At 58.1% G+C, this 14,104-nt stretch overlaps 1 protein-coding gene across 5 annotated transcripts in view; it reads left to right on the top strand.

Moving 5' to 3' along the window:
• Window positions 1–14,104, top strand: part of TP73 (tumor protein p73) — an 81,186-nt gene that overhangs the window by 46,927 nt on the left and 20,155 nt on the right. For all 5 annotated transcript variants that reach the window (XM_061382953.1, XM_061382955.1, XM_061382954.1 and 2 more), the window contains one exon: window positions 13,040–13,282. In XM_061382953.1, coding sequence (XP_061238937.1) covers window positions 13,040–13,282 — 243 coding nt within the window. The remainder of the gene's footprint in view (window positions 1–13,039; window positions 13,283–14,104) is intronic.

Genomic DNA, 14,104 nt, shown 5'->3' with positions numbered 1-14,104 from the left:
ACAGAAGAGGGAGGGCCTCAGGGGACTCGGCAGGAGGCGTTCCGTGGATGGGAGCAGATGGGTCTGAACTGGGGGGTGCGGGCTCTGGGCTAGGCTCCCTAGCTCGTGCTGCGAGGCTGCAAGGCCTTGGGGCTGGGAGGAGGACTGACCGTTCCGGAAGGAGATGTCAGAGCCTGATTTGGGGGACAGAGGGGTCATCCCGTCAGCTGGGCTCACCAGCCCAGGCTCCTGCTCCTTTGCCAGGTTCCACGTCTGTCCCCAAAGCGCCCACGCTTTTGGCATCCCCACCGTCCCCACAGTGACTGTCCCTCTCAGTTGGTGGAAAACCCACCCTTCCTCCCTTTGCTCGGCAACACCTGGGAGCTCTTCCTGGGCCCCTTTCTGCTGCACCCGCTCTCATCAGGAACCAGTCAGCCTGACCCTGACTGTGCCAGCTTCATGCAGCACATCATGGATCAGCGTCCCTTCCCCTCTCAGTCCCCCTCAGGCCCCCGTAGGGAGAGCTCTGCTCCTCTAACCAGTGTCCTGCCCTCGGCCCTGCAGCTCCCTGGCCTGAAGGCCCTCCCCCTCCCCAATGTCTGAGTCGAGATGTCCTGGTACCCAGTACCCGGGTAGCCGGTGGCATCTTCCACCTCCTGCCTACAGAACCCCACTGGCCAGGGTCCCCCCCAGCCCCACATCCTGGGCCACCTCTGGGCTGCTTTTGTTTTTGTCTTCCTTTGTCTTCAGCCTGTAGTGAAGCCTCACTTGCCGGTTCTCTCGTTGGTTCCTCTACTACTCTCCGCTGTTCGAGCTAAGCTCCGGAGGGTGCAGCCAGCCGTGTGTTGGTGCCCGCACACTGCTGTCTCCCAGTGCCTGGGAGATGAGAGTTGAAGGGCTGAGCTGCCTCCCACACCAGGGGAAGCTGGACTGGGCCTCAGGGCTGGAGGGCGGGGCTGGGGTCCGCCTGCAGGACTTCCTGGGTAGGTGCAGGCAGTCCCTCCCCAGCGTCCCAGGGGGCTCCCCTCCCACCACCGCCTCCCTGCCCCTTCACTGTGCTTCTCACAGTCTCTCCACTGAGGAGTGTGTCCACCCTGATGATGGCCCCTCCGTGTCTTCCTGCTTAGCATCTTCAGGATGGACAGACAGACAAAAGGATGAATGGATGATACATGGGTCGGGCTCTGGGGCTGCAGGCAGTGGGGAAGGGGGCTGACCGCTCCCCAGTGGTGCTGAGGGGGAAGGCGAACCAACACCCCAACGTACCCCGGCTGGCTGTGCCTATGAGGGATCACCAAGCTCCCCACTTTCCTCGAGAATCTCTTTCTTCCAGGCACCCTGGGAGGTGTGGGACGTGGACTGGGCCCCTTTTCCAGTGGTTAAAAAAAGGCTCTGCATCGGTGGGTCACCTGCCTGTTCACGGGGCAGCTCCTCAGAGCCCAGCAGGGGCGCAGGCCGAGACCCCCGACCCACGCGGGACCCTGCGGATGCGCTTGGGTCCAGTCTGGGCCCTCACTGTCTCAGCAGCGCCATCTGCAGGCGGAGGCTCCGGCCGCGGTTCCTGCAGACACACGTCTCCCTCAGCGGCAGCGCAGCAGGAGCTTCTGGGGGCACGTTTCCCTGGTGCGATGTGTGGAAAGTTCCACACGGCCCTGGTGAAGATTGGGCAAGGCCCCGAGAGAGGAGAGCGTGTGTGCATATTTTCTGGAGGAGCGGGAGCCTTTCCCCCCAAGCACAAGTCGAATCTTGTTGGCATTTCCATCCGTTTAATCACAGACTCCGGGAGACGCTGTGGGAAATAGCAGCAGGCTGGAGGTCCCGCTCTGAGTGGGACGGGTTATCTCCAACTGAAGCCCAGACGGCCCGTCAGTCACTTTCCTCTGGGCGAGGTTGTGCCCAAGCTCAGACATGCCTGCCAGGGAAGATCGGGAGTTGGAAGTTTCATGCTCTAGATTTTGAAAGTCTGGTCTTGGTATCCTCCTCTGGGGAGCAGGGGATAGAGGTCAGAGCAGACGGAGCATGCCAGAGGAGGGGGCGCCTGGCTGACCCTCCCCAAGCAGAGCCTCTGAGATCTGACCCCAGGTCCTCAAACCTGGGGTGACTTGAACCTTCCTCCAGTGCGGGGAGCAAGATGAAGGGGGTCACCAGGGTGGAGGCCTGGGTTAGGAGGTACCGTACCTGGGATGAGAATGACAGGCTGGGGTTCGCACTGTAGGAGGTGACATCTGAGCCCAAGGGAAATCGGGAGGGGCCACAGGGCAGGGGGCCCAGCACCTTGCACCCAGCCCCCATCCAATCTGGATGCACGCTGTGGTCCCATGAGGAAGACACAGATAATGCTACTGTAAGTCCCCTACATGCGAACCTTTGAGTTGCAAACTTTCAAAGATGCAGTCATGTAAGTTATTCACGTGTCTGGCGTCCACTGTCACGTGTGTGCGTCCTCTCCAAGTGGTTGAGCTTTCGTGTCTTTACTGTATCAAGTATGGTGGTGCAGTGGCTTCATTTCAAGCCCAGGAGGTCCAGAAGCACGTGCGAAAGCAGTGGTCGTGTAGCTGGTACCGCCAAGAAGGCTCAGAACGCAGGGAATGGCAGGTGGGTTTTCTTTTTCAGTGCACTTTTAAATTCTTTTATGTATTTTTGGCTGCCATGGGTCTTCGTTGCTGCGTGTGGGTTTTCTCTGGTTGTGGCGAGTGGAGGCTCCTTTCTCTTATTGCGGCTCGAAGGCCCCAGAGCGCCGGCTCAGCGGTTGGTGACCCTTAGGCTTAGTTGTCCCAGGACACATGGGGTCTTATTTCCTGGACCAGGGATCGAGCCTGTGTCCTCTGCGAGGGCAGGCAGGCAGATCTGTACTGGCAGGGGAATTCTCAACCGCTGGACCACCGGGGAAGTCCCGGGGGTTTTCTTTGTTTGAGGAGACACTCTTACTTTCTGAAGAACAAGACTGGAATGTAGAACGGTGCACAAAGGTTGCAGCAGCCCAACCGTTCAGAGTGCAGCCCAGTGCTGCCGTGTCATCTGAGACAAGAGGAAAAGAGCTGCTCCCCAGTCATCCCTGGATCATTTTTTCAGGAGGGTAGATAGAATTGAATCCAGCAAGGAACCAGAACCCGTGCCATCCGCGGCAGGCGGGAGTGACATTGCAGCTTGCCCTCCGTCTTGTATTGCTGACAACCCTTCTGCTCTACCATCTCCCACCTCCGCTCCTTCCTCCAGTCAATGACTCTTGCCTGTTAACTCGATGCCAGTCCCTGTGTGCCAGCTGTTGTACTGTATTTTCCAAGGTACCGTGAGATTAAAATGTTTTCTTTAATTTTTGTGGTTGTTTTTTTATACATTATTTGTGTGAAAAGTATTTTAAACATATTACAGTACAGTAGTATATATAGCTGATTGTGTTAGCTGGGTACTTAGGCTAACTTTTCTGGACTTATGAACAAATTGAACTTAACGAATGAGCTCTCAGAACGGAACTTGTACATATGTAGGGGACTTACTATATTTACCAGATTTCCGAAGAGAAGTCCCCCGCCAGACCACGCAGACGGGTGCAGTAGGGTGATGTGGCTCCCATGGCAGGAGGTTCCCCTACCTGGAAAGGAAAGGATGGGTCTGTGGGCTGTGCCTTTTGGGCTCAGCTGTGGCCCTTTGCCTGGAGGGACCAGCCAGGCCAGGCTACTGGAGAAGGCTTTCTGGGGATGTGGGCCTAGAGCAGGGCCTGGAGGGAGTAAGGAAGAAGCAAGAGGGGACAGAGAGCCCCTGCTGTGAGCTGGAGGGCTCAGGGCTTCCCTGGGGTGAAAGGCTGAAGTGTTCTCTGGGGGAGAACAGCCAGCCAGTGGGGAAGCCTTGCACAGCTGGAATGCTGGTGTGCAGACGAGGGCAGCCTAGAGCCTGTCCTTGGGGTGGTGAAGACTGTCTGCAGACCCTGGTGCAGTGCTAGATGCAGGGTGGGAGCTGCAGGCTTGGGGGACTTGGGTGCAGCAGAGAGGCAGGTGGAGGCAGCATGAGTGAGTCTGCCGGGACCCAGCAAGGTTTAGAGGGAGGGAGGGAGAGAGGGAGGGAGAGAAGAAAGGAGAGAGGGATGGAGGGAGGGAAGTAACGAGGGGAGGGAGGGAAGGAGACTGGGAAGTGATGGAGGGAAGTGAAGAGGAGGGAGAGGGAGGGAAGGATGGAAATCAGGAGGGAGTGAGGGAAGGAAGCTGAGGAAGTTGTGAAGCCTTGGGCTGTTGGGTCGCCGCCTTGCACATCTGGGAAGGACACGGGATTGTGCTGGGACCTGCGTTTAGGCTTCCTGGGTTTTTGGGAAACATCTTATCTGCCTGTTGTCAGGAGTCTCGGGGAAAGGATGGGGGACATGGATAGGGCCGACTTGGCAGCCAGACCTCCCTGCTGGTTCTCGAGGGTCCCGCACATGATCCCTGTGAACCTAGCTCAGGTCAAAAACCAAGAAGAGCTTAGGGGGGTGTTGGGGAGGGCCGCCAGGCCAGCTGTCACCTGCTTGCTCTCCACACAGAGCAGTCCTACTCCTGGCCTGACGTAAATCCAGGGAGACCCGCTTTCAGCTTCTAAAACAAACTGAGGGTCAAGGGTGTGAGACCTTTGCCATGGTTTCTACAAAGGTGCGGAGGCTTACAGCCAGAGGAAAAGGGACAGCCCCACCTCCCAATTAAAGATAAACTGATCCTTTAGTTCCTTTCAGTCTGCTGGGAACTTAAATGCCGCTGCCTCTCCTGCTGCCTCTCCCTCTCCCGGAAGGAGCAGGGACAGGCACAAAGGGCAGCCCAGAAAAGCGTCTTCCCAGGATGCTGCTAGCTTCTCTAGAATCCTGCATTTCCGCCCCAACCCACTCCCCGGGGGGGCAAACCTGCGCCCACATGGGCGCCCTGGGACGTAGCCAGCAGGCGTTCCGCTGCTTGGCCGCTGTCACCAGGGCTCGTGACCTCTTGAGAACACAGTGGCCGAGCCATGCAGCCAGGCCACCTGGTAGAGGCAGGGCTGGGATGGGCCAGTGGGGTCTGGAAGCCCTGGGATGGACAGGGGCCCCCAGCGCTCCCTGGAGGCAGGACCTGGGCGCTGCCCCATTTGGTGGAATTTCAACCCTGCCTGTGGGGGAGGGACCAGCTCTTTGTCAAACTGTTCTACCCTCTGCCGGAAGGGGGGCCGTTTTAAAGAGCCAAAGGTGTGGCAGACCCTCCCCCTCCCCCACTCCCTCCTTGAGCAGGCTTGGCTCCTGCGGGGACAGGAGCTTCAGGTCAGCAAGTGCTCCTTGCCACTTTTCTCTCCCAGATACCCCACATACTGGCTGTACTCAAGGCTCTGATAAGGTCTGCACTTGGGCCACGGCACACACTTCAGGGCCATGAACTCGGTGCTGGCCAGCTGCTTCTGTGACTGCAGGCATGCAGGAAACTCAGCTGGCTTTTAACGTAGAAATAGGAAGTAGAGCAGGAGGAGGGCATCCGATGGATGGCCCACTGTGGTGGAGGAGCCCTGTGCTAAGGTCAGGGCTCCCATGCCGCGGGGAAGTTTCTCTCTCCCCACCCTGCTCCCTGGACAGTGGGATCCCGCAATGATGTGTCTCGTCCTGGGTCCCTGTTCACGCTGGTCCCCACCAGACAGACTCTTTGGCACTTTCTGAGTTGTCCTGTCTTTTTTGTCCCTTGCTGAGTCCCTTCTGATCTTTTCTGGGACAGACCCTCAGGGCCTTGGGAGGGCACCCTGAGTGACAGTCTTCTCCTCACCAGACCTTAAATGAATAGGAGAAACCTTAAAAGCATGAAACTTCGGTTTCTGCCGGAAATGCGGGAGAATTCAGGATGGGTGAGCTGGCCTTCCTGTGGCTTGGAAAAGGAGGAACTGGAAATGATGCTGTCCACATGGTAGCTCTCAGGACTGTGGCCTTCGTGCCCACCTGGGGCAAGTGAGGGAGAGAGAGCTGGTAGGAACAACAGCAGACGCTTCCGTGCACGCTGGGTGCTGGGCACCCTTCTCAGCTTTTTAGTATATTAACTGCTTGACCCTCAGAAGCCATTGGTGAAAGGTGGGCATGGATGCAGACCCACACAGGTGTTCATCACTGTGTCAGTTACTCTACTCAGAGAAGCAGCAGAGGAAGCCCTGGAAAACAGAAACGGGGGGAGAGAGCCTGGGAGGCTTCGGGGAAGAGGTGAGGCTTGAGAGCTGGTACGGTAGAGGAGACAGTTGGCATTGGGGGTGAGTGGGAGTGGGAGACAGCACGAGCAGAGGCCCTGGGGCACCACCTGTAGGGTCACTAGGAGGCTGGAAACGGGCTCCCTCAGAGCTGTCGTCACCGCCCAGAGGTGCAGGTGTGTCGTTGCAGCTGAGACAGATGCTCCCTGAATCAGTGTTTGAGCTCCGTGTTTCCCAGTTCCCTCTGCTCAGCCTCCAGAGTTGTTTTAAATTTTACTGACAAGTTTTTCTGTTGCCGTGCTCACTAAAAAAATGTTTTACTCCAGAGATCAGTGCTTGTCGTCCCTGATTGTAAATCTGTGCTGGATCCCTGACCGTGTGGTCTGTTGGTGTCTGATCTTAGCATCCTGGAGCCTTGTTGAAGATGGTCATGGACACAGAGAGGCACGAGATTAGGAGGGGTGGAGACACAGGCTGTAAAAGGCAGTTTATTTTCCAGGGACACCCCCCAAAATCATTTGAGATAGTTTACAAATGCTAAATAGATAAACACGTGAAATGGGATACTTATAAACCTACAGAACACAGCTCACAGTGGAAGGATGGACCCAGTGGCGCCTTGGTTCTGGAGACGGCTGATTAGGATGGCGATTGGTGGGGGACAGAGGAGGACGCAGAGGGGGGAGCCTCCCTGCCCTCCCTGCGAGGCAGCCCAGCCCCAGGGCAGGCAGAGGCACTTTGGGCACAGGGGGCCACTCCCACCAGGGTCTCCCAGGAGGGCTGCCCTGGGCTGAAGCTGCCTTTGGCCCCAAAGTGCGCCTAGCACTCAGGTACAATGGACATGTGTGATTTGGGGGGTCTACTTGTGAGTTCCAGGATCCGGTTCATTCAACCCAGAGCTTCTGAGCATCCAGTCTGGGGCTAATTTGTGCCGGGGAAAACCCGCAGCCAATCAGGAGGGACTGAAGGGAGGCCCCTGAGGCTGGGGGCTGGGTACAGGGGGGTGGGGTGGGGCAGGAGCTGGGACAGGATGCCACCCAGGGACAGTCCCCTTTGGACCTCTCCCCACTGCTTTTTGGGGAACCCCATCCTTTCCCTGGGACTCCCGAGGCCAAGCGGGCTGTCCATCCAGGGGGCGGGGCCGCCTCAGTCCCTGCTCTCCCTCCCCATCTAACCTCCTCCCTCTGCTGACTCGCCTGAAGTGGGACCCTTTGCCCCTCCCCTGTATGTGCTGAGCGCGTGCATGAACACGCCTTCCCCGATGCGGGACCCAAGGTCCCACACAGAGCAAAAATGGGGCCACCCTAGATTCCTGCCGGAGAAACACTGACCTCAGGAGCAAGCCCGGCTGCCCTTTGGAAGCTGGGACATAAACCTAGGCTCTCTAAACCCAGAAGCCCTGCCCGTGTGGGTTTGCAGACAGTAGGCACCCAGAGGGCAGCTCTGGCCCATCTCCCCCGGCTCAGCATCTTGCTCTAAGTAGACAGAGAGCCTCAGGAGAGCGTTTGTGGAGCAGATGGACAGGACCGTCTGGGAGGGGCTGCGTGGTCCTGGCGGGAGAGGCCCCTGGGGTATTGTCCTGCTCAGCCAGAGGCATCAAGGGTTGGAGTGGGCTGGCTTGGCCAACCTCCTCTCAGTGCTCCCACCCCACCCGCCCGCCCACTGGGCATTGAGGCCACAGAGGCAGGCCGGGCGCTTCTTCAGATGCAGGAGTAGAGGCCACCCGCCAGCTCCCGACTCCCGCTCACGGCCCTCTTTGGGTCGGGCCCAGAGCCTTGCACGCGCATGTAGGTACTTGTGGACCGCCTCGGGCCGGGCGTGTCCCGATCAGCCCACTCTCTTGGGAGTTCTTATTGAAAGCAAAACAAACCAAAAAAGTCCTGGTTTTGCCCAAGTTCCTCGCTGCTGCCAAGTGGGTCTCGTCTCAGCTTCCGGGGAGCGGGGGAGGGGGGCCTCTGGTTCTGGAGAACCCCCGTCCCCCACAGGCTCTGGTGGGTGCACCACCCGGGACCTCGGGCACTACGCTGGCCTCCCCTCCCTCCCCCCAAGTCCAGGCTCCTGTTTAGCAGCTGGGTCTGGAGGGCGGGGGTCCCCAGCAAGGCTCCTGTCAGGAGGAAGGAAATTCGAAGTTTCCTGTGGGCAGGAAAGAAAGGGCCCTTCAGGGCGGAGGTGCCTCGCTTCTAATCTTCGGGTTCCCAGCTGTGCTCAAAGCCACAGGGAAAAGCCGCAGGGACAGCTGGCTCAAGGGTATGGGCATGGTGTCCCTAGGGAAGCACGAGGGAGGAAGGGTCAGCCCCAGTGTCCCCAGGGCCGCATCTGCCCCTGTGAGCCAGACCCAGCACAGGGCCACTGTCCTCGGGCTCCCGGGCGGGTGGGGGGGCTTCCCAGGACCCCAGACCACAGGAAGCCCCTGAACCTAGGTTGGAGCAAGAAGAGGACCTGCAGAGGGGGCAGGACCCTCTCTGGACTCGGTGATCCCACATCTCATTAAGGTCTCCTGCACAGGGGCCAGCCTGCTGGAAGTCATCCCCCTCCCTGCTTTGTGGCTGCTGGGCGTGTAGATCCTATCGGCCCGGCTCCTTTTGGTTCAATGACTAATTCCCTGGCACCCGCCTCAGATCTGAAAAGAATGTGGACAAGTTAAAATCTGAACACGTTGTCGTGGGGCAGCCTCCCGCCTCTCCTGAACTGGGAGGCAAGGGCTGTTTGCCCCGCTGGCCTGGGCCATCTTCCTGTTGGGGATGGAGCAGGGGGGGACAGACCTGAGACCCCTGGTTTGGGCCACCTTGCTCAGGACATAGGATGCTTCTGCGGCCAAGATGAGGAAGGCTCCCTGCAGCCTTCAGTGGAGGCACAGGGAAGACCCTCCAGAGGGGCCATGCTCACCGCCTAGAAAAGAAAAACAATGAGAGCAGGCTGGGACTCCTCCCCCCAGGACCCACAGGGCTCTCAGCCTCCTGTGATGGGGGCGTACATCCCATGCTCATTCCTGGGCATCCAGATGGTGGGAGGGGCATCCTGCTGCCCCCCACTCCTCCATCCATCCCTTCAACTATCCATCGATCCATCCCTCTGCTCCTCTCCCATCCCTCCCTTCCTCTCCCATCCATCCACACATCCATCCGCCCCTCCATCCATCTATCCCTCCCTCCCTCCATCCATCCACCCACCCATCCCTCCTTTCACCATTCGTCCCTCCATTCTTCCATCCATTCATCCACCTATCCCTTCATCCCTGTACCTGCTCACTCTCTTGTCCAGCAACCCTCTTTTTTGAGGGGAGGAACCCTCTTGAGTAACGACACCATAATGAGAAATGCACTACACCCCTAAAGGGCGTGCTGATAATTTAATAGTAATAATAGTAATAACAATAATTTCAGCTACAAGTCCCTCATAATTAATAGTAATAACAATAATTCCAGCTGTAAGTCCCTCATCGGCTACTGATGGAGGATCCTGTGCCTAATGTCCAGGAGAAACGGAATGCAAACCGCATATATAATGTTGCATTTTCTGGTAACCACATTAAAAATGGTGAAAAGAAACAATGGAAATAATTCAAGAATTTATTTCACTTATCCCAAACCAAGCTCATTTCAGCATGCCATCGATATAAAACTGTGAACAAGATATTTTATCTTATTCTTTTCGTTGGCACTAAGTCCTTGGAGTCGGTTCTCTATGCTCACAGCACAGCTCAGTTCACACCGGCTGCATTTCCTGTGTCCATGTGGGGATACATTGATGCCCGTGGGACAAGGTCTGTCCCTGTGGGGTCTGAAGTCCAGTGGGGAGGCATAAACCAGGGGGGCACAGAGCAGAGCTCTCCTGGAGAAAGGGGGTGTGAGAGCACTTGGGATCCCCAGATGGGCCCTCGGGAGTGAGTGGCTGTCAATCCCCCCATCCCCAGAACAACCTGGGCTCAGGAGAGGCGAGGATCCGCAGGGTCCGTTGTTTTGTTTTCAATAGCTTTACTGAGTTACAATTTACTTACCACACAGCTCAGCTGTGTTCAGTTCAGTGTTTGCAGTATGCAGTTTGAAGTATGCCGTTCAGTGTTTTTTAAATATATTCACAAAACAGAATCATAGACATAGAGAACAGACTTAGAGTTCCCAAGTAGGTGGTAGGTAAAGGATGGAAGGATTGAGAGTTTGGGGTTAGCAGATGCAAGCTATTACGTATAGAATGGATAAACAATAAGGCCCTACTGTGTGGCTGCTGCTAAGTCGCGTCAGTCGTGTCTGACTCTGTGCTACCCCGTAGACAGCAGCCCACCAGGCTCCCCCGTCCCTGGGATTCTCCAGGCAAGAACACCGGAGTGGGTTGCCATTTCCTTCTCCAATGCATGAAAGTGAAAAGTGAAAGTGAAGTCGCTCAGTCCTGCCCGGCTTTTAGCAACCCCATGGACTGCAGCCTACCAGGCTCCTCCGTCCATGGGATTTTCCAGGCAAGAGTGGGAGTGGGGTGCCATTGCCTTCTCCCTACTATATGGCACAGGGAACCATATTCAACATCCTGTGATAAACCAGAATGGAAAAAAATACGAAAAAGATGTATAGATGTGTATAACTGAGTCACTTTATTGTACAGCAGAAATTAACACATCAGATATCAGCTATACTTCAGTTTAAAAATGCACAGATACGTGGACCCATCACCACAGTCCATTTTAGAACACTTCCATAGTCTCAGAAGGGAGCTTGCACCTGAGCCGTCCCCCTGCAGCACCCCCAGCCCTGGCCGCCCCCTGCCTGTGTCTCTCCCCCGGGTCTGCCGCGCCTGGACCGTCATGTCAATAGAGAGAAGACATCTGAGGTTTTGTGTCTGCACCTTTGCATGGTGTGTTTCTCCTCTGGGTTGTGGCATCAGTAGCTCATTTCTTTCTGACGGTGGAGGAATAATATTCCATCACACGTACTCTGCAGTTTGTTCATCCACCTGCAAGGTGGGCAGTGGGCACTGGGCCCCCTTCGTCTTACAGGTGAGGCACAGAGGGTAGGAAGGCTGTGGCGGGGGTGGTACAGCGCTGACCAGGGAAGGAAGCTCAACGGGACAGTGAAGTGGGGTCTGCCCTGCAGGGCTCCCTGTCCCACTGGTTTACAGGGAGTAGGAATGGCCCTGGAGGTTCAAACAGAAAAGGGATCCGCTTAAGGGATCTGTCCAATGGCAGTTTCAGCCAGGGCATCATGCCTGTGCCCTGATGGCCTCACCCAGTCTGGCCGTTCCTGATGGGGAGGGTACAGGTGGGCCTGGAGGCTCTGCCTCACTGCCAGACGATCTGCACTGGGTGGCAGTCTGCCACTGGGGCTGGGGCACCCACCTCGGGGAGGCACAGTGGGCAGGAGGAGTGGGGAGCAGTGGCTTTGCTAAGAACCCGCCACCTGCTGTCCGTCACCAGTCACCTCCCGGCTCCATCATCACCAGAGCCAGCCGAAGTTCCTCCAGGCTGGGCAGACCTCAGGGGAAGAGTCACCTCTCCAGGCTGGGAGGGGCCCAGGGGAATGCGTGCCTGGGGAGGAGTACTGAGCAGGAGGGGACTCTGGGTCATGGAGCCCCAGCCTCCTGAAGTGCATAGGGGTGCTGAGCATGGGTTGCCCCAGGGCGGAGTTTCTCCTGACCATCCATGGGAGGAACTTGCTCTTTTATTTTTCACTGTGGAGAAGAGGACAGAGCAGGAGGGCTCCTCTCCCGCTGTCTGGTCCTGCCCCCCTCCTCCCACTGTCCCGTCCTCCCCGCCACCTCTGGTCCTCCCCCCACCCCTAACCCTCACCCCACTAGGGGGACTCCAGGCTCTCTGCCCACCAGACGCAAGTCCCCCAGTTCACAGTCCCCAGGTTATCACCCGCTCTCCAGCCTCAGTCTCCTCATTCGCAAGTGGGGGCGGCAACGCCCACCCCAGGTGGTGAGAAGGAACAGCTCCGCGGAGCGCAGCTGGCACAGAGAAGGAGCAGTTTAGCATTCGAGGTTAGAGCCGGTCTGGTCCCTGTCGGCTACTGTGTCATCCTCTGAACCACCTCCTGCTTGAAGCCTCCCCCCCCCAGCCCCCCCACCCCGCCATCGGGAGGGGGTCTTCCGTGCCAGCCCTCCTGGGGGGCTCTGCCCTGCCTTGCCCTCAAGGCACTGAATCATGGGTTGGCACCCCCTCCCTTTGCTGGGGTCTCCTTTAAGCTCCTGGCAGGGACTGATGGTCGGGACCCCGCAGAGGGTGACCCAGGGGACACGCCAACACGGTGAGGCTGAGTTCCTGTTCCTTCTGTGTGTGGAGGGTGTGGAAGATGCTAGCAGAGGGGACTGTGGGGGTGGAGGCGGGGGCGGGGGTGCGGCATTCAGATGCTGATGGATGGAGGCAGCCTGTAGGGGCCCTTCGAAAGTGACTCTTGGCTCAGCCACCATCCAGCCCCCAACCCTACAGGGCTGGATCCCCAGAGCCTCTTGGGCAGCCCCTGCATTGGACGGAGCCTGGTGTGTGCCCCCTGCACCCTGGGGCACCCTCTTTCTGCCTGGTTCCCTGGGGCAAGGTCTCCCCACTTTGAACTGAAGGGGGCGGGGGGTTGGGGTGGCAAGAAATGAGGATGCTGAGCCAGGTGCTGCCCCCAGAGAGTGCAGCCAGGGCATCAGCCCTGGGAGCTGCCCCCACAGGCAGCTCCCTCCAGGTGCGCTCAGCAGAGCCCCAGGAGCCCTGGCACCCGGGAGGCTGATGGAGAGAGGAGGGCGAGGTGAATATGTCAGTTTATCCCAACACAAGTAGTGACCTGTCGGGGTGGGGGGGTACCGAGGAAATATTTGGGATGACTGAGCCGCTGGCCCTTTAAGGCTCCTGTAACAGGACACCTCCCCGGACGGGATGGCTTCCACTCTCCAGCCTGACTGTGTGTCTCCCCCTCCCTCCTCCCCTTCCCGCCAGTCCCAGTTCAATTTGCTGAGCAGCACCATGGACCAGATGAGCAGCCGCGCGGCCTCGGCCAGCCCCTACACCCCAGAGCACGCCGCCAGCGTGCCCACCCACTCGCCCTACGCGCAGCCCAGCTCCACCTTCGACACCATGTCACCCGCGCCCGTCATCCCCTCCAACACTGACTACCCTGGCCCCCACCACTTCGAGGTGACCTTCCAGCAGTCGAGCACAGCCAAGTCGGCCACCTGGACGGTGAGTGGTGCCCAGGGCAGGGAGGGGGTGACCACATACACCCGTGTCCGCTCAGGGTTCCCACCTGGCCAGGAGGAGCATCAGGCAGGAGGCGGGTCTCAGGGCTGGGCAGTCTGGGCGTGCCCAGCCCTCGGACGCGTGGCCAGAGTGGGCCAGCCTCCCACAGAGCCGCCCACAGCACCCCAGAGGGGATGGACATGTCCCTCATCCCCCGTGAGGACAGAGGCAGACTGTTTTCATCAAGACTGCCTGGCCAGCATCCCTGAGCTTGGGTGGGGGCTCTGGTTTGAATTCTGTCCTGGGTGGACAGGAGGCTCCCACCTCATATACCTGAAGCCATCTGAGCTCGGTCCCTGGGTCCACAGAGGCCACCTCCTCCAGGCAGTGCAAGGCTGGCGAGAAGCCTCTGTCGTAGGCATGTTTAGGCGTTGCCCACTCTGTCTCTGGGTTGTCATCTCCAAGTGTGGGTGTGAGACAGGAGGTCGAGATGGAGCCCCAAGGCTGCGGACCCCAGGCCCTGCCACAGCGCCCTTGGGCACATCTGCATGTTCCTACCCACCACCATCAAGATTTTGCCAACTTTGAGAACATCCCACACACCCATGGTTGCTGCTTCCCAGAATTGCTATTGTGAATTGCTATTGCCCTAAGCTCTTTGAATTTATGTTAACCCTTGAAACTGCCTACAATCCAGAAGGTAGAATCTGTTACTGACCCATTTATAGTCCAGGACTGGCCTTCCCAGGTGGCGCTAGTGGTAAAGAACCCACCTGTCAGTGCAGGAAACCCGAGATGTAAGTTCGATCCCTGGGTTGAGAAGAT

The sequence above is a fragment of the Bos javanicus genome, chromosome 16, assembly GCF_032452875.1.
Source record: "Bos javanicus breed banteng chromosome 16, ARS-OSU_banteng_1.0, whole genome shotgun sequence".
Lineage (NCBI taxonomy): Eukaryota > Metazoa > Chordata > Mammalia > Artiodactyla > Bovidae > Bos > Bos javanicus.
The sequence above is the reverse complement of the archived record's forward strand: the minus strand, read 5'-3'. Positions and strand labels throughout refer to the sequence as shown.